General features: G+C 41.9%; 1 protein-coding gene across 3 annotated transcripts in view; it reads right to left on the bottom strand.

Annotated features, from left to right (window-relative positions):
* DPYSL3 (dihydropyrimidinase like 3) overlaps positions 1 to 27,155 on the bottom strand; it is a 122,175-nt gene that overhangs the window by 27,361 nt on the left and 67,659 nt on the right. For all 3 annotated transcript variants that reach the window (XM_061616932.1, XM_061616934.1, XM_061616933.1), the window contains exons 2-5: positions 14,946 to 15,034; positions 10,335 to 10,519; positions 5,841 to 6,005; positions 4,595 to 4,656 (exon numbers count right to left, since the gene is read on the bottom strand). In XM_061616932.1, coding sequence (XP_061472916.1) covers positions 4,595 to 4,656; positions 5,841 to 6,005; positions 10,335 to 10,519; positions 14,946 to 15,034 — 501 coding nt within the window. The remainder of the gene's footprint in view (positions 1 to 4,594; positions 4,657 to 5,840; positions 6,006 to 10,334; positions 10,520 to 14,945; positions 15,035 to 27,155) is intronic.

The following is a 27,155-nucleotide window of genomic DNA, read 5'->3' as shown; positions in this document are numbered from 1 at the left end:
TGCCAAAGGAGGCTGAGGGTGAAGCTACCAGGAAGAAGGGGGATTACTATCACTGATTCCCATCTCCTCGCACTGCTGCTACTGGCAACACCCTTACTTAGAATGAGAGGAAGGGGCTTTTTGTGAAGCAAAAAGAAGCAAGCCTGCAAAGAAAGGCTGCTTTCCCCCTACCTTCCTGGCAGCCAGTCTGTCTCCCTGGGGAGAGGGGGGTCACAATTTTTTTTCAGCTTATAAAGGGGGTCCCGTGCTCATAAAGATTGGGAACCACTGGTCTAGAGGTTATATTAGATACACAGAGTGTTGGGTAGTGTGGCCTAGCAGGGGGATCTTTTAAGATCTGTGCTAGAGCGGAGAGAGGTAAAAATAAACACGACGATCCTGACTGCTGGTAGCCACGAGTGAGAGCGACACAGGTGGTGCCAGGGAAGGACGTCACAGTGGTCACTGATTCATAGGGTTGCCATAAATCATAATCGACTTGAAGGCATATAACAACAAACACAAATATGAGCACCTGAATTGAGTCTGGAAATAAACTGGCACCCAGGGCACCAGCTTTAGAACAGGAGTCTGTTGTTATGTGCCTTCAAGTCGATTACAACTTATGGCAACTCTATGAATCAGTGACCTCCAAGAGCATCTGTCATGAGAACAGGAGTTATATGTGTTCAATATGTCACCTCAGTCAGTAATCTGGCCTCTGCATGCTGGATCAGTTGAAACTTCTGAACCAAGTTCAAGGACAGCTCCATAACTGGAAATAAGCACTCCTAGACACAAGACCATATGGACTCCCAGTGACAATGTTGGTTCTAGAAGTAACCTTAAGCTATGCTCCTGCTCAAAGAATCACAGAATAGTCGAGTTGGAAGGGGCCTATTAGGCCATCCAGTCCAACCTCCTGCTCAATGCAGGAATCTTAAGCATACCCGACAGATGGCTGTCCAGCTGCCTCTTGAATGCCTCCAGTGTTGGAGAGCCCATCACCTCCTTAGGTAATTGGTTCCACTGTTGTACGGCTCTAACAGTTAGGAAGTTTTTCCTGATGTTCCTTCCTTTAACTTGAGCCCATTATTCTGTATCCTGCACTCTGGAATGATTGAGAAGAGATCCTGGCACTCCCCCGTGTTACAACCTTTCAAGTACTTGAAGAGTGCTATCATATCTCCCCTCAGTCTTCTCCAGGGTAAACATGCCTAGTTCTTTCAGTCTCTCCTCATAGGGATTTGTGTCCAGTCTCTTGATCATCCTTGTTGCTCTCCTCCTAACCTGTTTCAGTTTGTCTGCACCCTTCTTAAAGTGTAATGTCCAGAACTGGACACAGTACAGTAGGGCCCTACTAATCTGCAGGTTACGTTCCAGGACCCTGCTGAAAAGCAAAAATCGCTGGAAAGTGGGACCCTACTGTATTCTAGCCACCATGCTCCAGCTGACAGCGATCAGCTGTAGCATGGGGAGCTCCAGACGCCACACTCCAGCTGACAGCAATCAGCTGTAGTGTGCGAGTTCCCTGCGCTACAGCTGATCACACGCTACAGCTGATGAGCTGTAGCGCACCATCAGCTGTAGTGTGAGCTCCAGCCGCTGCGCTCCAGCTGACAGCGATCAGCTGTAGCACACGATCAGCTGTAGTGCAGGGAGCTCACATGCTACAGCAGATTGCTGTTAGCTGGAGCACGGCAGCTGGAGCTCCCCACGCTACAGCTGATTGCATGCTACAGCTCTTCAGCTGGAGCACGCAATCAGCTGTAGAGCGGGGAGCTCGCGAGCTGCAGCTGATCGCTGTCAGGTGGAGCACGGCAGCTGGAGCTCCCCATGCTACAGCTGATTGCTGTCAGGTGGAGCACGGTGGCTGGAATACAGTAGAGCCCCACTTTCCAGTGGTTTTCGCCACCTCTCAGACCCAAGAAAGATTGCATAACCCCTCTGTCTTATCTGAATCCACATCCAGCCCATCACAGCCTCCAAATACTGATCTAGCACCCTGATGGTCCCTTCCAATTCAGATGGTGCAGAGAGACTGACTCGGGGTGGGGGGAAGAGTGGTGCAGAAATATGCTTTTAAATATTTGCATCTAAACAAAGGTTATGGAAAGACAAAATAGCCTTGAAGACTGTAAGGTAGACTGTGCAGTCATACACATTTACTAAGGGATTGAGAAAATCAAACTTTAAATAATGGTGTATATCAGATTGCTGGGCAGTAAGTTCATTTATCCAAGCAGTCCTCTCAGCAACAAAAATTGCCTGTCCAAAGCTGTTCCCTCCCTCTAAGTTTATTCAGCTCAGCAAGTTTCAGTACGAGTAGTCATAGCTTTCTGTCAAACAAGCCTTTTCTACTATGATAAATATACAGAGCTCTGTCATCATAATCTTCATCTCTTTCTTTCTTTCAAGGGTCCCACAGAATGACTGCATCATGTATTTACTAGCACCATTCCATGTAATCAGCAGATCTACAAAAGATACACTCATAGGCCCCCACCCCCAAAATTCAAAAATGTAGTTAGTGAATTCCCCAGCAACACACCCAGGGTTCAGTCAAGTTACTTCTTCCTGGATTGTAATTTATAGATAATATAAAACCAAGCAAGAATACAAGAACTGCCCTGCTGGAGAAGACCAAAGTTTCATCCAGTACAGCACTCTGTTTCTAACAGAAGCCAGCCAGATGCCTCTCAAAGTCCACAAATGGGCATTCAGGCAACAGTCGTCCCCACCATCTGGCTGTCAGAGGTATACTGCCTCAGAACATGCAGATTAACTGATCACCATTAACGTGTCTGTATTCCATGAACTGTGGCTGCAAATTAGAAGGTAAAATCTTCAAAGGCTGCTCTACATCCAGGACTACATCCTACCGTAATCAAACTTTATTTATTTAATTAATTTATGAATCCCTTTCCAGAAAACATCTCAAAGTGATTTAATAATACAAAACATCAACAATAAAAACTTACACAAATACAATTTCTAGCCCAATGCAGATATAGACTGGGATAAAAATTTCCACTTAAAAAACTTGTTGGAAGAGAAAGATCTTCGACAGGTGCCAAAAAGACAATAAGTGCTCAAGGATGAGACAAGCTTTCATGTATCCTGGCCTCAGGCTGTATAAGGCTCTGTACACTAATGCCAGCAATTTGAACTTAGCCAAGTAGCTAATTAGCTCAAAGTTTTTCAGCAGCAGCCTAACATTATGACAATGCCCTGTATTTTGTAGTAGCTCCATTCTTCACTAGCTGTGGCTTCAAGGCCAACATCAGGCACAGAGCCCATTGCAGTAACCTATTCTGGAAGTTGCTAGTGTATGGATGACAATGATCAGGCTATCCCAGTCCAGAAATGACCATAGCCCTCTTATCAGATGAAGCTAGCACTCCCTGTCATTGATGTTACCTGGGCCTTTAATGATCCAGAAACACCCCCAGGCTGCAAACCTGCTCCTTCAGGGGGCATATGACGGTTCAAAGCAGGCAATCAACCAATTATTCAGAGTGAGGAACTGCCCACCCACAGCGCTTCCATGTTACCAAGATTCAGACTGTTTGTTGGCCTCATCTAGATCTCTACTGAGTCCAGACACTGGCCTGCACGGATTCTCCTGAATCAGATGTTACAGAGAAACACAGCTGAGTATAATCAGTATCTGAATTATACCTTGCCCTAATTCTCCTAATAGCCTCTGCCAACAGCTTCATATAGATCAGGGGTGGGAAATCCAGGCCTCTTCATTTGGCCCCCGAGGCCGTTTTGGCCAAGCCATACCCACCAGCCCTACACTTGACATCATATATAACTTCAGGTGTGGGGCAGATAAAGGTGGGGCTTTGAGGAAAGGAGCTTTGCAGGCACAGTGCTTTTTTGCCTGCACAGGCAAAAATAGGCAACCTGATGTCAGGTGACTGACAGGTGGGTGGCGGTTCCCATTTGTCAAATTTGGCCTGCAGGGATGTGTGGAGATAAGGATCTGGCCCACCACCAAGATCTAGTTCCCCACCCTTCAATATAAATGATAAATTGCATTGAGGACAAGGTTGTATGCAGCTGCACCCCAGAGAACAAGGACCAGGGGGTTGAGAGATAATCACACAACACCATTCAGTGAAACAGACACCGGAACCACTGTAAAACTATGCCCCTCATACCTATCTCACCAAAGTGGTTTAGGTAGATACCCTGGTCAATGGTATGAAAAGCCACTAAGAGATGAAGCAAGAATAATAGGGCTACACTCCTCTCAATAAAGGTCATCCATCAGGGTGACCAGTGTCAATTCAGTCCCAAAACCTGGCCTGAATATGGATTGGAATGGGTAAAGATAATCGGTTTCATACAAGAATGCTTGCAACTGTCCTGCAACACCACTCTTAATCACCTTCCCAAAATGGGGGTATTTGTGATCAGATGGTAGTTGTCACAAACCAATGAGTCCAGGATCGCCTTTTTATTTGTAAGATAGTTTCTATCCTGCCTTTTAGCCCCACACGAGGCCACCAAGGAGGCTCAAAACCACAAATTACAACACAGTATAAACCCTGAAAAAAGACTGATAAACTATGCATATAGCACAAGGGAACAGCTTAGTTCTTACCTCTGTATTTGACATCTGGTACAAATCTTTATAGGCCATGTAAACCATGAAAGAGTTAACTCCTAAAGAAAAGGAAGATTATATAAGAACAAAAGTTGACAAATAAGATTTTATTCTCCAATTCATGTCATTCTAAATCTGTATTCCACTAGTCATGTAATGGAATAAGAATCTTTGGCAAGAGCCAGCAGCAAAGAAAAGCTTTCTCTTTATTGTTCTATTAGTTGATTTTCTGACCACGTTATCTAGCCACAGCACTGCTGAATCTTAAAAGCAGTCAAAAGCTTAAGACATTGAGCACGCCCTGGAAATATTAGCAGGAGTAGGGCTGTCTGCATGCTGCCATGGTTTATTACATTTTCACACAAAGACAGAAGTTATCCAATTATGATGGGAATTATAATAAATCAATGCTATAGTTAAAAAGCATGAACAAGGCAATATCAATCTGTCAACTAGTTGACTATACAAGACGGGTTTTGTTAACCAGCAGAATAAACTTCAAACACAAGAAGTGAAAAGAAAATATTTATTGGGCTTGTGGCCTTCCTTCAGAGTACTCCTTTTAGAAATCTAACAAAGATGATACGAGACCCTCTGGACCATAATTATTTAGGAGGCTGGAAGAAAGCACGCAAAAGGAAATTCAGCCAGTTATCTAATGAAGATTAGTTAGCATTGCATTAACTAGTATAATACCAAACAGCATTAACACTACGCTTTATAAACTATTTTCTACACTACCTGATCATCATCACATAGAACTTGTTAGTGCAAAATGCACAGCTAATTAGTTAGACCATTTTTAAAAAAGATACTACATTGGAGCTCCAGTGGATATATTCCTGTTCCTGGCCAGCAGCTGAATCTTACGGGAATGGGATGCAAGTGTCCATTAAAAGATTCTTATGTTTTCATGCCAACAATCACCATACCCAGAACAATACTTTTGCTCTCATTATAATGAACTGAAGGCTCTTTAAAATGAGGCCAATGTGTTTGTGAAGAGCTCTAAATAAATGTAGAATGTAAGTACAGGGATGGTTGCAAAAATTGCACTTAATGCAGACTCACAGAGTGACAACTCACACAACTGGGGAACAATTATATATCATCCAAAGGAGACAGTATGAAACTGTGGGTGGACCCAACAAATCTTACCACACAGATCTAAGACAGAATTATAGATTCTATCACGCGATTTGAATGCGGAAAGACAAAGGACTGGCTTTTGGTACCGACAAACCTTTTTCTTTGATGAGTGTCTGCACTTCCTGTCTGACACTGTCATTCCAATGGGTGATGTCCACGTGCAGGGAGTAATCACAGCAAGCCTTCCCATCAGCCCACTCTCGCCACTTCTCATATGCTTCTATGAGGCCGGACTCTGGCTCAGGGACAACATGATCAACTGTGAACAAAGGCAGCAAGCTGTAGTAGAGAATGAATTTCTTATGCAGTTCCCACTAGACAATTATGTCTTCTATATCCAAAGGACTGCTGCCCTCCCACTGTCCAGCTCCATGGATCCTTCAAAAAATAGGCTGTCTTCTAGCAAAATGATCAACGATTCTAATCTGGCTCAAAGCACCACAGAAACCAGATACTAAGCACTTTTTCAAAGCCTCAATCACTATACCATTTGGGGCACTGTTTTCAACTCCTGATGAACAGATTCAACATTATCTCAATGTTGATTTTTCTGACAGAGCACATTGTGCAAAACATCTGAGAAGAATATTTATATGGGTAGAGTGGACTTGTTGGGCAGCCTAGTTAATGGCCAGGAATCTAGGGTAAGAAGAAGCAAAGAGATTTCAGTTAGGAATATTTTAGAACTAAGGAGAAGAGTCACTGTCCTGGCATTTTCAGATCAGGAGCATCTACCATATTTGACAATTCTGTATAGCAAGTGAGCCAAGACAGCATGTCTCATCTTACTGCCTGTAATTTCTCAGAAATGTCTAGGGTACATTTACCAGAAGGAGGATAAAAAAGTAAGGCACTGAGCTTTGGATTAATAGCTTCTGGCGCTGTACCAGGTGCTTTTAACAGGCATTTGCTGAGAAGTGAGCCCGAAGTAGCAGGTCAACTCATCTCATTTCCCTCACTACTATTCATTAAAAAAAACAACCCACGAACATGTATCTTCCTAAGATGCAGCCTAATGTACCTTTTTATTGCCCCGATGTAATCCTCAATTTCTACTGCAGTTCTTTCATGCAATAGACACTGCGGCAGACACTGCAGGGTTTGTTTGTTTTTTTCAACCAATAAATAAATAAATAAATAAAAATAAAAGAGCAAGAAGAAAAGCATTTTCAGCCAGCTGCATTTACACTTGTAACTTGTCCTATGAATTCATGACTCAATAAGCCAAAAGAACTGCAGCAGCGTTATGCAATGAACTAGATTCACATTCCACTACCATTGTAGTTTACTTCTGAGGGATGGTGAGAAATTGGTTTGTTCTTCTTCTGAGACATGCTTTGAAAGGATGTGCTATTTTTTTAAAAAAGGAGAATCACATTTTTGTGCATATTTATCCTTTATTATTATTATTATTTATAAACCGCCCTTCCTCCCAGCAGGAGCCCAGGACGGCAAACAAAAGCACCAAAAACATTAAAACATCATAAAAACAAACTTTAAAAGACATTAAAACAAAACACCTTCAAAACAGCTACTTAAAAAAAGCTTTCAAAACATCTAAGATTAAAAACATTTTAAAAAGGTTTAAGAACATATTAAAAAGCAATTCCAACACAGACGCAGACTGGGATAGGTCTCCACTTAAAAGGCTTGTTGAAAGAGGAAAGTCTTCAGAAGGTGCTGAAAAGATAACAGAGATAGTGCCTGTCTAATATTTAAGGGTAGGGAATTCCACAGGGTAGGTGCCACCACACTAAAGGTCCGTTTCCTATGTTGTGCAGAACGGACCTCCTGATAAGATGGTATCTGCAGGAGGCCCTCACCTGCAGAGTGCAGTGATCGACTGGGTATATAAGGGGTAAGATGGTCTTTCAGGTATCCTGGTCCCGAGCTGTATAGGGCTTTGTACACCAAAACCAGAACTTTAAACTTGGCCCGGTAGCAAATGGGCAGCCAGTGCAATTCTTTCAGCAGCAGGGTGACATGTTGGCAATACCCTGCCCCAGTGAGCAGTCTCGCCGCCGCATTTTACACCAGCTGCAACTTCTGGATCAACCTCAAGGGCAGCCCCACATAGAGCGCATTACAGTAATCTAGACTGGAGGTTACCAGTGTGTGGACAACAATGGTCAGGCTATCCCGGTCTAGAAACGGCCGCAGCTGTCTTACCAGCTGAAGCTGGTAAAAGGCACTCCTAGCCACTAAGGTCACCTGGGCCTCTAGTGACAAAGATGGATCTAGGAGCACCTTCAGACTATGAAGCTGCTCTTTCAGAGGGAGTACGACCCCATCCAAAGCAAGCAACTGACCAATTATCCAAACTCGGGAACCACTAACCCACAGTACCTCTGTCTTGCTAGGATTCAGAGTCAGTTTATTGCCCTCATCCAGCCCACCACTGAGTCCAAGCAGCGGTCCAGGAATTGCACAGCCTCTCCCGATTCAGATGTTATAGAGAAATAGAGCTGGGTATCATCAGCATACTGCTAACATCTCGCCCCAAATCTCCTGATGACTGCTCCCAAGGGCTTCATATAGATGTTAAACAGCAAGGGGGGAAAGAGGGTACCCTGCGGCACCCTGCAGCATAACTGCCAGGGGGCCGAAAGACAATCACTCAATGTTATTCTTTGAAAATGACCCTGGAGATAGGATCAGAACCACTGTAAAACAGTGCCTCCAATACCCATCTCACCAAGTCGGCCCACAAGGATACCATGGGCAATGGTATCAAAAGCTGCTAAGAGATCAAGTAAGAATAACAAGGTTGCACTCCCCCTGTCCTTCTCCCGATAAAGGTCATCCATCAAGGCGACCAAGGCCAATTCAGTCCCATAACCAGGCCTGAACCTAGACTGGGATGGGTCAAGATAATCTGTTTCATCCAAGAGTACTTACAATTGCTGCGGGCTCCAAATGCCAGAGAGGACACTCGGGGCAACCCTGTCAAGAGCCTGACACGCCTTGCTGTTCCACAGCATGACAAGGGCTTCAACAGGGTGACCTGCTCTATCTACTGGGGACTCCCCCAGGGCAATCCTGTGGATTCTATTAATCTCCAAGGGCGGACCACTTTAATCTGTCCACCACCCCTGTAGGGAAGGATTGGAGCCTTAAGTCTAAACTTCACCAGGAAGTGGTCTGACCATGACCTTTTGTTAAATTGTCCAAAGGGTCTCTGAGCAAGAGGTGAACTTATGATATAGGGGCAAACATAACACTCAATAAAATGCCACAGTATCATAATAATGAAGCTATTTTGGTTTATTGCATAAATCCTTACACTTCAGTAAATTTTCCCATAAAGTCAGAGCTTTCCATGACGTTTGTAACACACACTTCATCTGGCTTTAGGTTCTACTGAAGTTTGTTTGTCATAGAAAGTTAGTAGCTATCTCCAAATTACTTCCATTTAGAAAAAGAAAAATGAGTATGCATAGCTCATCATGTCTAATGATCACTGAATCTGCACTGGGTAGTGCCTTTTTAATGACATAAATACTATAGAAGTCAAGAACTATGAACTGATACTGAAAATTCTTTAATAACCCTCAATATGCTCTCTACAAGCAGGGGTAACAGATGTGGTACCCTATCGATCCTGGTGGACCACAACTCTGGTTGATGGATCATCATCACTGACCACTGGCCATGCTGGCTAAGACTGATGGGAGATGGTCCAACAACATCTGGAAGGCACATACTAGCTACCCCTGCTCTACAGAAGTCTTTTCAATTGTGGCTCCCAGACTTTGGAATTCCGTGCCCCGAGAAGCCTGTTTTGCTCCCTCCCTGATGGCCTTCCGGAAACTTGTCAAAACTATTTCGTTCCGGAGAGCCTTGGTTTGGACTGACGGGTCAGCCTGACACCATTTTAAGCTTTTTATTCTTCATTTTTAAATCTTAAGTTTAGTCTCACTTTTTTATACGTGCATGCACATATATACATGCATGTTTGCATGCGTATGCATGATTGCATTTTATGTACGTATGTGCATAATGCATTTTATGTATTTTAATAGTATTTTATGCATTTTAATCTACTGTAATGTTTTGTGTTTTTATTGTGTATTTTATTATGTATGTATGCATTTTTATTGTGGCCGCCCTGAGTGCCCTATTGTAGGGTAGAAGAGCGGGATAGAAATATTTTAAATAAATAAATAGAAAGATACTCAAGAAACTGTATTTTCACCTGTAGAAAGCTCATCCTAATCTAACTAGCTCCAACATTATATCTATACCTAGCACCATATTTTGCACCAAAAACAAGTTCTGTAGCAATCATTTATTTATTACCTTTACATTCCACCTTTCCTTCAAGGAGCTCATACATACATGGTTCTCCTCTCTCTCCACTTTTCCTTACAACAAACCTGTGACATAGGTTAGGCTGAGAGACTGTGACTGGCCCAAGGTGACCCAGCAAGCTTCATGGCTGAGTTGGGATTTGAACCCTGGTCTCCCAGGTTCTAGTCCAACTCTCTAGCCACTACACCATGCTGGCTGTCTAATAAATAATGAAGATAATGTTTAGAAGTACTGAACACTGATTGGGTAGGCACCAAGAACCCACCCTTGCACTTACTGATCATGGTGGTCCCACCCGCCAGGGCTGCTTTTGTCCCTTGAAAGAAGTCATCCACTGCTGTCATCCCCTTGTATGGCATCTGCAAATGAGTGTGGACATCAATCCCTCCAGGGATAACCATTCTGCCATTGGCTTCTATGGTCTTCACTCCTCCGGGGACTATCAAGTTGTCTCCAATTTGCCTGATTAAATAGCAGCAAAACAAACACATTTACAATGACAACCCCCCCGAGTGCAATTTATTCCACAATAGGACAATTGTTTCATCAGATTTAGTACAGCTTTCTCACATACTAGTTATTTACCAAGGGTTATAAGGGTCACATTACAATAATGGAACAAAGATATGTGTATACTTCCTTTCGCAAACAGTGTGAGTTTTGAAGATGTAAGACTGCATTTCGTCAGATGTAAGGCACAAACATTGATTGGACCTGCCCTTCAGAACAGTACACATTTAAGAAGCCAAATACCTTAACTCAATACGTTTATTATGTTAATGCCAGAAGTACCACACATTTGGTAGAGACCCAAGTACAGAAAACCAGGTCTTTTCATGCCTCGTTGTAGCTGTTAAGCAAACAGTGTGACACTTGTGGGCTAGTAGGGAGTGCTCAGCCTTTCCTGCTTTTGCCATATCACTAGGAAAGGCAGCAGGTTAATGGTTTTAGCAGTATCCCTGAACACCATGCCAAACTGTGCCCTCCACCTGCCACTTGTGCAGCTGTTTGGCAGAGACCCAGATTCCCAGACAGGCTGCAGTGATGAGTGTCCACCAGTTCTGTGCATGCTGACTACAAAGAAGCCTGTTAATGAAAAGACAGACAAGCCAGCAGTATTTATTTATTATTAATTTTTATTAGCTACATTAAGCAAAATGTTTTCCACATTCTCATGACTATAGTAATGTCCTGTTTTTAAAACTGAGAAGCAATTCCCAAGATTTGCAAGCCAAGCTTCAGCCTGACTAAGGGTCCTTTCACCCATGAATGCTGTGCCTCCAAGGCTTCAGATGTACAGGCACCAAGTGAAGACTTTAAAAACCCCCAACAATACAGGCATCTACTGGGCTTATACAAAGCTGTGAAATATTTTTTGCTATTGAAAGACTTGTGTTTCATTATGGATTGGATTTTCATTGTGTGTGAATTTCAAGAGTAATGATATTTTTAGTATATAGTTTCAGTGTAAGTCACCTGGACCAATTGTTGGAAAGGCAAAATAGAAATATATAAGCAAGCAATTTACATCAATATCATTTTCATGTGGGAAACTTCATGTGCCCAAAATCTAGACTATCAGTTAACAACCATTTCTGTTTCATCACATATATATACCACAGAAACCACCTAAAGCTTCTCATGATGTGTTCTGTGGCAAATAGCATACACAAGCTATTTCCTGCATGGAAATAATATTCATATAGAAAGTTTTGACATTTGTGAAGCAGTTCTAAGAGTTGACAGAGTAACAGTAAATACATGGATGGCCACAGAAGGTTGAAAAACTACCCATGAAATAAAGTTAAGTAAACATGTACATAACACTCTGTAGAAAGATGTGCCCCATATCATTGTTTGCAATGATACCTTTATTCAAGAGCTGCTTTGTATTTTCCCACTTAAAGTGAGGTACTTCTTTGTATCCAAGTAAAATACATACATAATCACATCAACTTTGAAGATCTTACAAAGTCCAGCATGTTACGTCAAACAGCAGCCTAACAGACACCTCTGAAGGTGTTTGCTTTAGAAGGGATGAAGGTGACAGCTATCCCCTGCTTATTCCCAACATCCAATATTCAGAAGCACACTGCCTCTGATCATAGAGGTTCCATTTAGCACAGCTATCATGGTCAGCAGGTGTTCACAGACCCATCCTTCATTAATTAGCATAATTTTATTACATCTCTCTCTCTCTCTCTCTCTCTCTCTCTCTCTCTCTCTCTCCCTCTCCCTGGGCTCCCATTTTATTCCCACAATCATGCAAGAGAGTGAGAACGGCCTACGGTCATCAAGTAAGCGTCATAGCTAAAGCGTCATAGCTAAGCAGGGATTTGAACCTCAATTCCCTAGTTCAAACGCAGAGCACTGCACTGGCTCTAAGCTAGTGGCATTCTACCAGATGTTATGGCAGTGAATCCCATAGGTTGAATGTGTGAAGAAGCACTTCCTCTTGTCTGCTAATATCAGCTTTACTGGGTACAATGTCTTTGGTCACACCATTAAAAATGCATAAGACTCACCAAGTCATCTGTAATTATCATTTTCTAATCAAAAAGTGATCAGGCTTCTCTGCAATAAACATCAAACAAACTGCTAAAAAAAGATAAGACTCCCAGCTCTGTGTTTATTACCATGAAAATCAAGGTACCAATCGTACTATTCACAGCTGACAAATTGCATGAGAATTTTGCCTTGAAAGTTTAAAAACAAACAAAACCTGTCTCTTATTGGGAAAATATATGAGATAAAAAGGCTTTCAAAAATTATTAAAAGCAGCCCTTTCTCCATATTCAGAAACAATCCTCAAGTCCTTAAGGAGTAAAAGCAAAGATACCTTGTTGCAAAAAATGAGAACTCCTAAATACAATGGACGCAGCTACTGCACTGTCCTCAGGATTTACCAGTTTGGCAATTCTACTGACATAAAAAAGATCTCTAAAGCAAAGAAAAGCCTTTTGTTCGGAGTTGACAAGGAATTAGCTAAGTATTTGGACATCTATTGACATAGCCTTATGCACCCTGTGTTGAATTTTTAACAGCACATTCACTGTGCTATAGCAGGACTAGAAAGACCATCTTCCTGCTTAAATCTTGTATTTCCCTGAAAGACTCACACAGCAATCCCTACTGGGACTGGAGCAGTGCTGAACCAGTGGATTCCCCACTGTATCCACAGCCTTGCTGGACAGGTCAGAAGGTGGTGGTGGTGGGCAGGAATTCTCCCCTTTTCCCTGTGGCTGCTCCAGCCTGGCTGAGTAGAAGGGCCAAACTTGGGTCCTTCATGAGGAAACGGACCAGCAGATACATCACCAGCAGCCCTATTCTATCCTGAGCTCTTAACATCCTGTTTCAGAGTCTTATGATAGTTAATGCTGGCAACTCCCCACCCCTGCCCTAAACTGTTTTGAGATAACGCGACACAAATGTGTTTTCCTGCATGATCCGGTCAAATCATCCGGTGGGGCCCTGGTCTGTGTCCCGTCACTAGAACTGTAATTGATAGATGTGCAGAGGAGGAGCTCCTTGTCCCAAGAGATTTGCTGGCTCTTCTCTGGTGACATTTAGATGCCAGGTAAATATTATTTTATTCCAGCAGGCTTAGAATTTGTCTGACTTTTGAGCTAAGGCTTTTTGTAAATTTATTTTCTTTTTATCTGCTAGCTGTTTTCTTTTTCTTTTCAAGTTTGATGTTTTCAATAATTCTATCAATTGTAAGCTACAATGGGCATTCTGTTGTGTATGATGGAAAGAAAGGTGGGATACAAATATAAATAAATATACACCCCAAAGCTTCCTCTATTGGTCCTACTGAATATGTGCACCATTCTCTGCTCTATGTGCTTACAGCGAGTGTGTATATAAATGTTATACCATTAACACTCACTTCTCTAAGCCAGAGTGCTTGGATTGCACAATGTGTTTTTGAAAAAGACAGGAAGAAACAAGCCCACACAACCTTGTATACACAAAGAACTGTGTGCTGTCCTAAGTGAAGCAATTCCAACTGCTGCATTCACCAAACATACCAAAGCTGGCAGCTCATGCTAGGCTACATCTTTTGGGGATCTCAAGAGAAGGAAGTTCCATCCCCTATCACTGTATCAAATGAACTCACAACATTTGAAAAATTATTCGTGAGTTTTGAGTATTCTACTTTCCAAACGTCTTTGTGGCAACAAACCAGCAGTTACTAAATTGCCTTTTCCCCTAAGGCTTTAAGCACTTGGACAATTTCCTTCTCTTAAATATTATTTTATTTTCCTGTTGCTGCTTTTAAAAATATTTCCTGCAGAAGAGTCTGGGTATTTGCTTATATTTTAATGGCAAAGAACATTTGAGTTCCTTGGCTATAATATATCCCACAGCTCAAACCTCACTACACTGGGATTTAATCCTAATTGCATGTATTTACACACTAGAACAATTTCAGCCTTTAACCACTGGAGTTATTACTCCCAACTTCATGAACACAACCAGAAGCCAGATAAAAAGTAAAACATCACAGCTTTTTGCCTAAAATCTCTCAGAATCTTAAAGACACAGCTTCTTTAAAGAAGACATTTACCATCTTTAACTGTAATAAACACAGTAGTCATTTTTATTATTCTTTAGGCAAGCCAAAAACCAAACATTAATTAGACTTGTCATCTGTTCTCTTTAGTGAAGAGTCTCTCAGTACTATGGCAGCTTAAATGCACTGATGTGTTGTGAATTACTTAACCACAGACTATTTGATATGAATAAAAGTTCAGTGTACACATAATACAAGCTGGGACAAAACAATTCTTGGAATCCCATTCCTCTCCTCAAAGGATATATCTTGACCACTAGGAAACCAAACAACAGGATATGGAAACTCTGTATATAGGTACTCTATACCTACTTTATAAGACCATCCTCCATGTAAATGTCAGCATAGAAGGACTGATCATCATTGACTATCCTCCCTCCTTTAATGAGAAGACGATCACTCTGTAAAGGGAAAACAAAGAATTGTGATTGACTGATGTTATGCAGATGTTTGGAGCTCCTTTTCTATAACACAATGCATCCATTAAAGGAGTAATACACTGCACTTCTTTAATTAGACCAAAACTTTATTCAGTTACATCCCTACTTAATTGGCCCGTTTAGAGCTGGCAAACTGAAGCCATCCCACTGCTTCAAGAGGCAGTTTCACCTGGATGCTGCTGATAGCATTCCAACTGAATATTCCTGCCAGTTCTTTTCCAATAGCATTCAATTTGAGAGATAAATTATTTTTAGCATCATCATGGCAATGCCACATATAAAAAACCCCTCACAGCTTAAAATAATCTGCATTAGAAGGGACCAAAGATTTTGCTCAACACTTGGACCAAAGGAAGGACTTGCCAGCTTCCCACACATCATAGGACTTCGACCAGCCTGCCATAAGGTGAGTTCACAATAGCAGTATTATTTAAGTAAAAAATTAAAAAGTGGGTCTTCAAATGAGCTCAAGGTGTGTCCTAGGCTTGAAAGGTTTGGTTGTCATAGACCAACCAACATAATCCTAGGGATGGGATCCGTTGACTGGTGCCAATTCAAAAGCATTCCATCAGCGTAACAGGCTAGCATCAATTAGAGTTTGTTCTTCATCCTCTAGACACCTCTTACCAATCCATGGGGGGGCTTTTTGCTCAGAAAAAAATAGATATTAATGGATATTTTAAAAGGAAATATCAATATTTTGAAGGAAATCTCTGTATCACATCCATATCCCCACCATTTGTGCTGGTCAGAAAAAAAAGCCATTTCACTACACCCGTTTTGAAATGTATTTTGTTATTCTTCTGGATGTTATCGCATCATTGTTTCTCAGTTTATGAACATAAGAAGAGCCTGCTGGATTAGGCCAATGGCCTATCTGGTCCAGCATCTTGTCCTCATAGTGGCCAATCAGATGCCTATGGAAGCCTGAAAGCAGGATGAGCATTTCCAGAACATTCATCTGGAAATCCAGACTATGTTTGATTTCTGCCCTCCCACTGACTCAAAATCTTTGACTACACCTTCCCTTGTCTCAAAATCTAAGGCAGCTGACAAAAAACACCTCAACCATTGTTACTTTGGCAAGTACCTTTCTTCCTTCTCTCTTATTTTGATATAGAAGGAGACAGCAACCTTAAGTAATCTCAACCCAGTGACTTTGATATATACGGAGAACTTCTAATGCGCCCATACAGCTCTGTGCAGGCTAAGAATTCCAAATTCAGTTAGATGTCACTGAAGCAAATAGGGTGGTCCCTATGTAGGAGAGCTATGTAGGAGAAGCCCTGTGCACACTTTGGAGTCTTAAGACATTTTTTGCTAAAGACCAATGTTTTTATGTTGTACAAAGGTTGGTTTAGGTTAACTGAAAAATAAACTTCTTAAAAATGAATCCATTTTAGCTATTCGCTATTTAGCTACCAGCATGTTTCAGGGAGTTCTAAGGTTTGCAGAAGTGAAAATAAGTAATTAGGGGGGGGAACCCTAAGAAGAGAGGATGAAGCATGCTCAGTGGCCACAAAAGCCTGAGTGGCTGGATGAGGAGGGACAAGGAAAGAACAGAAAACTGGGGTGGAAGGAAATAGAACTAAGTATCCTTTAAAAAGCTGCCAGGAACACAGAAACGAAGCATTCCACGCTGAAAGATTTTATTGAAGGTTCCATTTGTCTTTATCTATATTTCTTAAGAGCTGCATAGATTTAAACTAGCTTTACATGCAGGGAAAATCAAAACAAAGAAAAAGGACAAAAATCTCTAACGAGTTCTGTTGCTGCATGGATTCTGTATCATTTAACTGCAGATTGGGGGTGGGGAGGAATATAGCATTCAACAGCTAGGTATTTGTCTCAGACAACTATCTTCTTCCATTATGTGGATCAGGGTAGCTTGTTTGTGATGAATTCTAGCTACGTGTAGAATACTGGTGGCAGGACTGGATGGTTTGGAGCTTCACCCAAGCCCTTTCGGTAATCTTGTCACAACTGGCTCTGGCAGTGCTAGCACATGAAAACAGGTTCGGGGACCACATATTAACCAATTGGAAAAAAATGAAATGGATGCCCTGCAAGTCGATCCCAACTTATGGCAACACTATGAATAGAGTTTTCATGGTAAGTGGTATTCAGAGGTTGTTTACCATTGCCTTCCTCAGAGGCTGAGAGGCAGTTAAGTAAAATAAATCTTACTCTTCTGTCCCAAGAGCTCTTCAGAAGGTATTTCCAGGCTCCCCCAATATTGTAAAGAATCCTGCAATGTAGCTACAACTCCTTGCATTGCTCTTACCAATGTGCAATCCAAATGTTTGGATTTGCACATAGTGTTTCATTATAGGTGTTGCAATAAATTTTTGAATTTTCCTCAGCACAAAATAAATCACAAACAAGCAAGTTCTTAGCAAAAATCTAATCTAGACTTAATCCGTTTCAGTTCTAGACACCAAGCTTTCCAAAACTGGAAATTAAACAAAATAATTAGGAACTGTGGGAAATGAATGTTGGTTGTACTAAAGGTGGTGGGGAAGTGGGAAAACATTCAATGTACAGCTCAATAGAGGATTTCATAAGCAAAATTTATCAAGTGTGTGCAAATTATGGAATCACAATTATGGGAAATAGCAAGTGTAAAATTTGTAATACTGAATCTGCAATGTTTTTTCTAGATTTAGAGCTATGCTCTAAAAGGTGGCCTATAAATTTCATTGATTATGAGAAAAATATTAAGAACACAATCTACCTGCACCAGACAGTACCCACATGGGGCGGATCCTCACAGAGTTCAACAGAGTCCCATTTTCCTCTTATCCTGTCTGCCCAACAAGACTTTAGGAGGAACAAAAGGTCTATGTGTACCTCTCATATTCCCACCTTGCCTACCTCTCTGCTGAATGCAAGCTACCTGTGCTCGAAGTATTTTTTCATTACATTCCCTTTTGAATTCTTAAAAGAAAGAGGCACACTTCAATTAGAAGTTTATTTTAGTCTATGCTGTTGTAACAAAAGTATGCAGGATTTTTTTTATGTTCCCTTGGCTGCAAATTTAAGACATGGCTGCACGGTGATAATTGCGAATGACCCTAATGGTAGTTTTATCAATATAGCATGCACTAGATCATGAATACAAAGTCCCAAATTTAGAAGTCTTGCAATTGTTCATCATTTGTGCCAGGCCTTGCTGCCAGTAAACAAGAAAGAGGAAGGTCAGCACCACCTCCCAGCTGAGAGGCAGTAAGGGGGGGGGGGAGCACATTCAATGACATCATGTCTATTTTGGCACTAAAAATTCTGGATTCATTCAAATGTAAGAGGAACTAAAGAGGAAACTGAAGCACTTATCAGGAAATGAGCCTGACTAATGCAAGAGCTTTTGCATGGTTACCAAGATCTCCCAGACTATTACAATAAACACACTGTTCATCCTGCCAAAGTTCATTTCTGCTTCCCCACACCCAACCACGTCTTCCTGACAGCCCTGTCTCTTAGCCACTGTTGCCTGAGAGAAATTTTATCTGAAAGATGAGGGAAATCATCTTCATGCAGTCACAACAAAAGCATAAAGAATTCAAGCTCATTTGGGTTCTCTTTTGAAATTCTGGCACAGATCCCAGTTCTTCTCCATTACTTCCTATGAGCACCCTGTTCAATGAAGATGCCTCTCTGTTGCTGTTGGAAACTTTGGAGGGAGGATGTACTGCCTTCAAGTTGATTCCGACTTATGGCGACCCTATGAAGAGGGTTTTCATGAGGCTGAGAGGCAGTGACTGGCCCAAGGTCACCCAGTGAGCTTCATGGCTGTGTGGGGATTCGAACCTTGTTCTCCCAGGTCGTAGTCCAACACCTTAACCACTACACCACACTGGCTCTCGTAGGAAACTTTACTGCTTGTGAATGTCACAGAAAAGTTACCCTACATACCAGGTTTTTTTTGTACAGGAAGAAAAAAACAAAGAGTTCTCTGCCACCTTCAAGATTAAGTTGTTGCTGTTATTTATTAAATTTATATCCCGCCCTTCCTCCCGAAGGAGCCTATGGAGGCAAACAGAAAACAATTTAACAAGAGAAAGAAAAGCCTACTAAAACCAGTTAAAACCATTCCAAACCACGATTACAATTAAAAACATTCTAAAACCCAGTTAAAAATATTGTAAAACATAGTTTAAAACATTCTAAAACACAGCTAAAAACATTCTATCAGTGATCTTCCGGATGCAGAGAACTGTCCTCTTCAGACATCAAGTGCCTGGGTAAACAGGGATGTTTTCAAATTTCCCCTGAAAGTTAATGGTGATGAAGACAGACACTCCTCACTGGAAGGGCATCCCACAAACAGGGAGCCACTACTGAAAAGACCCTGTCATGCATTAATGCCAACCAGATAGCCCGCAGCAGCAGGACCACCAACAAGGCCTCACCTACCAATCATAGGGTCTGAGATGGTTGATACTGAGGAAGGCAAACTTTTAAATAATTGGGACTGGAAGCGTTCAATATATATTCCAATTCCAAAGAAAGGGGATCCCAGGGAATGCAGTAATTATCGAACTATTGCCTTAATATCCCATGCAAGTACAGTAATGCTCAAGATTCTACAACAAAGGCTCTTACCATATATGGAGCGAGAAATGCCAGACATTCAAGCTGGATTTAGAAAGGGAAGAGGCACCAGAGATCATATTGCAAATATACGTTGGATAATGGAACGGACCAAGGAATTTCAGAAGAAAATCACCCTGTGCTTTAGAGATTACAGCAAAGCCTTTGACAGTGTTGATCATGAAAAACTATGGAATACTTTAAAAGAAATGGGGGTGCCACAGCATCTAATTGTCCTGATGCACAACCTATACTCTGGACAAGAGGCTACTGTAAGGACAGAATATGGAGAAACCGATTGGTTCCCCATCGGAAAGGGTGTGAGACAGGGTGTATTTTATCACCCTATTTGCTTAATGCAGAACATATACAGAAAGTAGGTTTGGACCAAGATGAAGGAGGTGTGAAAATTGGAGGGAGAAATATCAATAATTTAAGATATGCAGACGATACCATACTACTAGCAGAAACCTGAAATGATTTGCTGTTGGAAATTAAATAAGAAAGCACAAAAGCAAGACTACACATGAATGTCAAAAATACTAAAGTAATGACAACAGAAGATTTATGTATCTTTAAAGTTGACAATGAGGACATTGAACTTGTCAAGGATTATCAATACCTTGGCATAGTCATTAACCAAAATGGAGACAACAGTCAAGAAAGTTAATCAAGTCCTCCTCGGGTGACCAAAGATGGCGGAGGGCAACGGCCCCGTACCCCCACACCCCTTGCCCAGCCGCCGCTGCCACCCCTGAAGGGCCTGCGGGAGCAGATGGTTGCTGCAGCCCAAGCATTAGCAGAAGAAAGACAAAACCAAAGTGGTGTTAGTCCTGTTCAGTCCCCAGTTGGTATAAAGTCATCAACTAAGCCAGTGATAGATGGTTCCACTGTGAGAACAGACGAGAGGCAAAGACTAGCCAGGGAGTAGAGAGAAGAGCGTGAGAAGCAGCATGCAAGCAAGATGTATGGGGAAACTAACATGGCATTGCACAGCACCTTGTGGAAGAGTGAGCCCCCCTGTTCAGCAACAGCCCAGAGTGGGGTCTCCTGCGCAAGGCCTCCTGGCACGGGGCCTCCTGCTCAACAACAGCCCGGTGCCTCCTGCCCAACAACAGCTGCTGCCGCGTCCTTCTCCTCCTCCTGCTCCAGGCAAGGCCCAGGTCTCCAAGCCCGAGCTCCCGTAGCCACCCCCAACATAAACCATCACCACCACCACCAGCAGCAGAAGCCCGGGGAGCAGCAACTGAGCAAGCCCTAGGACATGGAGAGGAAGACATTGAAACATCAAACAGCTTCGCTGTAACAAATAATAAGAACATAAGAAGAGCCTGCTGGATCAGGCCAGTGGCCCATCTAGTCCAGCATCCTGTTCTCACAGTGGCCAACCAGGTGCCTGGGGGAAGCCCGCAAGCAGGACCCCAGTGCAAGAACACTCTCCCCTCCTGAGGCTTCCGGCAACTGGTTTTCAGAAGCATGCTGCCTCTGACTAGGGTGGCACAGCACAGCCATCATGGCTAGTAGCCATTGATAGCCCTGTCCTCCATGAATTTGTCTAATCTTCTTTTAAAGCCATCCAAGCTGGTGGCCATTACTGCATCTTGTGGGAGCAAATTCCATAGTTAACTATGCGCTGAGTAAAGAAGTACTTCCTTTTGTCTGTCCTGAATCTTCCAACATTCAGCTTCTTTGAATGTCCATGAGTTCTAGTATTATGAGAGAGGGAGAAGAACTTTTCTCTCTCCACTTTCCTCCTCATTCTTGGCAGTGCCGATAATGATAATGTTATTTGTTATTTAATTTATTTGTTATTATAATGTTGTTTGTTATTTAATTTAATTTTTGTAAATTGTATTGCTTTTATTGTATTTTTATATTGTATTTTTATACCTGTGTTTATTTTTCTTTGTAAGTTGCCTTCAGGGGCTTTGGCCGAAAGGCATGGTATAAAGAAGAAGGAGGAGGAGGAGGAGGAGGAGGAGGTGGCTAAGGTGTGAAAACTGGAGGGAGAACTGTAAATAACTTAAGATATGCAGACGATACCATACTATTAGCAGAAACAGTAACAATTTGAAATGAATGTGATGAAATTTAAGGTAGGACTACAGCTGAATGTCAAGAAGACTAAAGTAATGACAAATGAAGATTTATGTAACTTTAAAGTTGACAATGAGGACATTGAACTTGTCAAGGATTATCAATACTTTGGCACAGTCATGAACCAAAATGTAGACAATAGTCAAGAAACTGGAAGGCTAGGACTGGGGAGGGCAGCTATGAGAGAACTAGAAAAGGTCCTCAGATGCAAAGATGTATCGCTGAATACTAAAGTTAGGATTATTCAGACCAAGGTATTTCCGATCTCTATGTGTGGATGTGAAAGTTGGACAGTGAAAAAAGCGGATAAGAGAAAAATCAACTCATTTGAAATGTGGTGTTGGAGGAGAGCTTTACAGATACCATGGACTGTGAAAAAGACAGATAATTGGGTCATAGAACAAATTAAACCAGGACTATCATTAGAAGCTGAAATGATGAAACTGAGGTTATCATACTTTGGACACATAATAAGACAAGATTCACTAGAGAAGACAATAATGCTGGGAAAAACACAAAGGAGTAGGAAAAGAGTAAGAGCAAACAAGAGATGGATTGACTCCATAAAGGAAATCACAGACCTGAACTTACAAGATTTGAACAGGGTGGTTTATAAAAGATGCTATTGAAGAAAAGATGCTATTGAAGATTGCTGATTTATAGGGTCGCCATAAGTAGTAATCAACTTGGAGGCATATAAGTACAGCAAAAGCCATTTAGGACTTTATAAGCTTGTACTAACACCTTGATTTGGGCCCAGTAGCTCACTGGCACCCAGTGCAGTGCTTTCAGAACTAATTACACATGGTCCCATCAGGCTGCCCCACTTACCAGCCTAGCAGCCACATTCTGCACTAGTTGCAGCCTCCGGACCATCTTCAAGGGCAGCTACACATACAGTGCATTACAGTAGTCCAGATGGGAAGACAACTGAGCATGAACAACTGAGGTCAGGCTATCCCATTTCAAGAATGCCTGTAGCTGGTGAATCAGCCTCAGCTAGGCGTAAGCACTCCTAGCCACAGAAGCCACTTGGAACTCTACTGGCAAGTTGGAATCCAGGAGTATTCCCAGACTACAAACCTATTCCTCAGGAGAAGTACAACCTCTCCCAGAACAAGTCATACACCCAATACCCAGACATATTTATTACAGCATAAATTGCAATGGACTACTAGAGCACAGACCCAGTTGGCTACCCCCCTACAAATTTCTATGGGAAGAAACAGTAGTACTGCCTGCCTGCAGAAGCATGACCAAGAAGACAGATAGCTAGTTTTTTAAAAGATGCAAGCCAATGTAAGTATGCTTCTTTGCCTCTGCCCTCTAAAAAACTTTGCACAAAACAACACTGGCTTTATGAGAAAAAAAGGGTGCATGTGGAATGCTAATGGACAGGTTTCTTTTGGCTAAGACTGAATGTATACAGGCAAAACAGTAGCACAATTCAGCCCTTTGTGACTCACTAGAAGCATAAAGCACTGCCATGAATGTGATGTACTGCATGGATTTTCTCACTGTGCATGCCATTTACCCTTGTTTTAGCTCACATGAGCAGTTCATCATGCAAACATTCAATTTACATAGACAAACTAGTCTGCATAGCTTTGTAACGGAAATCCTGTTTGTAGACATGTGAATTAGCCCCAAGATAGATACAGAAACTTCCTGTACCCCTGCCAGATTCCTTAAGGAGACAGCTAGTGTCTATAAAAATCTGTTATGAGTTATGCACACAGGGTGGATTAGTAAAAAATCACTAATCACTATTAGCAAAAATCTCTAAACTTCTAAAAACATTTTTAAAAAGGATTAGTCATAATAACCTCCTCCAAAATAACCAAGTTTAGAAGGAAATCTAAACTTAGTGCAAACATGTTACAAGTTTACAAATGCAATGAATCTATAACATTATTCACTAATAGGCAAAAAACCATGCAGTTTACGAACGTAACTTTAGCCAATAGATATTTCTGTCAAACTTTTATTATTATTTGATTTATATCACTTTAAATCAAACTTTATAAACTTTAAAAACTTTATATTTATAAACATCAAAAAGCAGGGAAATTGGGCAGCTATAGTGAATGCACCAGGGGAGCAGGAGTCCTGACCTCCTCTCTGAGATATTGGACTGCCCTACAAATTTGTCAAAATGCAAAGACAATTTGGGTTGGTCTTTCACAGTCCAATCCACTTCCTGTGTAGCTTGGAAGAATTTGGTAACATCTAATCATATGGATGGATGAGAGCAGGCCGGAGGGGGTGGAGGAGGGCAGGCTTGATCGTTTGCATGTCTGAGTTCAGTGGGATTCACTCCCGTGCAATCATGCTTAGGATAGGTGAAACTGACCACAGGAGATGGGGAGGGGATGATGAGGATGGGAGCAGGCAGGAGGGGGAGGAGAGCAGGTTTGATAATTTGCATGTTTATGGGATTTACTCCCATGCAATCATCCTTTGCATATGTAAAACTGACCAAGAGGGAGGTTGAGGAGAAGCAGGGAGGAAGGGAGGGCTGGAGTGCACAGGGGAAGAGGAAGAAAGAAGAGAGGAAGGGAGGAGGAAGCGAGAGGTGAAAGGCAGATCTGATCATTTGCATGTTTATTGAGTTCAGTGGGATTTACTCCCCTGCAATCATGCTTAGGATAGGTGAAACTGACCATGGGGAGGGAAGCTTGGAGTGGGCAGGAGAGGAGGAAGAAGGAAAAGGGGAGGGGAGGAAGAAGGGAGGGGAGGTCAAAGAAAGGGAAGGAAGGGAAAGGCAGGTCTGATTATATGCATGTTTATTGATAGGTAAAACTGACCATGGGAGGGAGGGAGGGAGGGAGAGCTGCAGTGGGCCGGGGAGGGGGAAAAAGAAAGAGGGGAGGGGAGGGGAGGGAGAGGGAAAGGGAAGGAGGGGAAAGGGAGGTCTGATCATTTGCATGTTTATTGAGTTCAGTGGGATTTACTCCCGTGCAATCATGGTTAGGATAGGTAAAACTGGCCATGGGAGAGAAGAAGGGGGAGAGTAGAGGGAAGGAGAGAGGGGAAAAGGGAGGTGAAGGAGGGGAGGGGGAAGGAGAGGATTGGAAGGGGAGGGGGGAGGGATGAAGGAAGGGGGAGGGGAGGGGCAAGAGGAAGGGGATAGGAGGGAGGAGGAGGGGCGGGCATGTTTGATCATTTGCATGCTTTTTGAGTTCAGTGGGATTTACTCCCCTGCAATCATGCATAGGATAGGTGAAACTGACTGGGGGGGGCAGGAAGGGGAATGGGAGGGAGGAAGAGGAGGAGATTAGGTGGATGGGCACAGGGCAGCCTCTTTCCTTTCCAAAAGGAAATTGTGAACAGTATCTTTATTTTTCGGCCTTTCCCCCACCTTTTTATTCTACAGCAGGCACATGTAGCCTCCCACCCAAATTTAAACCAAAGCTGTCCCTGGCCACATCCACACCAGACTTTTATTTCACTTTCGACACTCATGGCTTCTCCCAAAGAATCCTGGGAAGTGTAGTTAGTGAAGGGTGCAGAGAGTTGCTACGAGATGCCCTGTTCCCCTCACAGAGCTTCAATCAGGGAGCTTAAACCACTCTGGCCACTGGAGCTTCTGTCAGGGGAATACGGGTCTCCTCTCAGCACCCTTCACAAACAACACTTCCCAGGATTCTTTGGGGGAAACCATGACTGTTTCAAGTAGAATAAATATCTGGCCTGGGTGTAGCCCCGATTAGTCAAGCCAAGCAGCTGTGAGTCTGGCTTTTGGAACACTGACAGTTGGTTCTTATTGAGCATGCCCAGCTTTATCATTGAGTTCAATGCTAAAATTCTTAAATTAATTAAAAATCAGCCAGGCATATTTTTTTTACTTTTAAGCTGCAGAAGATGAAGGTCAGAGTATGGGGCAAGATCAGTATTAGGGTGACAGGTACTCTGTGAACATGGTTGATTTTTAATTAATTTCAACAAATTAAGAGAACTCTGACAGAAGCAAGTCCAAAAGGGGTCTGGTTTTTCTCTCTCTTTTTACACGTTGAACTCTCGATTCTCTCTGTTTCGTGTATCGCCATGAAAATGTAGAGGGTTGTTAAGCAAGCATTTCCGAATTCAGGACTATAAGTTTTGTAAGGTTTTGTTTTGAAATGAGCTTATGGGAAGCACCAGAATGGCATGGGGGGGTATTTTCAATTTAACATTGTGGAATGTGAAAAATCCTTGCTGGCTATATAATTATCATCACTGCATTTAAACTTGACTCCTCTATAAAAATAGGAATGAAATACAAACATATCTATCTTTCAAGATCAAGTATTACAACCATGACACATTAAGTTGAAATGAAATGAATCTTTATTGCTCAGAGCCATAGGCTACCACAATTAAACATACGTAAAAGGAAAATACAAAATACATATTAAAATCCAAGTCATATGTCAACAAAATACAGTTCAACAACATACAGTAAAAGAACAATACATTTCAAATAAAATTTCCTCTCCCGAGCGAAAGATACATTAAGTTATATGTATTCTAATTTTCATTGAGCAAGCTATGAATATTTAGATGCCAAAGGGCATTTTCCCTTTTCCACATCCTGAAGAAATCACTGAATTGGACAGAATGGTGTAGTGATTAGTGTTGGAGCAAGACGAGGGAGCTGGGGTTCAAATCCTCACTTGGTCACGAAGCTCACTGAATGACTTTGGGCCAGTCACGATTTCTCAGCCTAACCTACTTCACAGGGTTGTTGTGAAGCTACAATGGAGGAGGCACAGCCATGTAAGCTGTCATATACATTTTGGAGGAAAGTCAGGATATAAGTATAATAAGTACATAAATACTTGTTTCTGGACAGTTATGGGTATTTAAACTTCAAGTAAGTGATCTTACTTAGTGTCCTTGCATATGTACAAAGAACACTAAACAGAAATTTCTAATTTCATAATTGCTCCAAATTTGCATCACATCCTTTTGTGCAAAAGACATGTGGGCTACATCAGAGGTTTTGGATTATGTTCTTAGGAAGTATAAAGGCTTTATTTAGTTGTAAAGATATGTTTTAACTGTTACAACAACCAATTAGTATGCATGCTACTAGATGAATTAGAAGAGTGGAAACTCGAATTAAAATTGGCCCTTTTTCTTGATAATTTTAAAATCAATACAGATCAATTTAGACAATTGTTCCTGGTGGTCAGCCCAGATTTGCAATTATGAGCTTGCTCCCTAAAAAGAGAGTGGTCTGGAGCAAGATGGATTTATCTAAAATAAATCACTGATTTAAAATCACCAAGATAAAAGGTCAACTTCCTATCAAGTGTCTTTCCTATGTATTTTCTGTCTGTGAAGGAAAATATATGGTATGGGTAGCCACTTGCCTTCTGTAATTTCAAGTGCCTTGGCCCCATGCCAATTC

The sequence above is a fragment of the Rhineura floridana genome, chromosome 3 (assembly GCF_030035675.1).
Source record: "Rhineura floridana isolate rRhiFlo1 chromosome 3, rRhiFlo1.hap2, whole genome shotgun sequence".
NCBI classification, from domain to species: Eukaryota; Metazoa; Chordata; class Lepidosauria; order Squamata; family Rhineuridae; genus Rhineura; species Rhineura floridana.
This window is presented reverse-complemented; position numbering and strand designations above follow the sequence as displayed.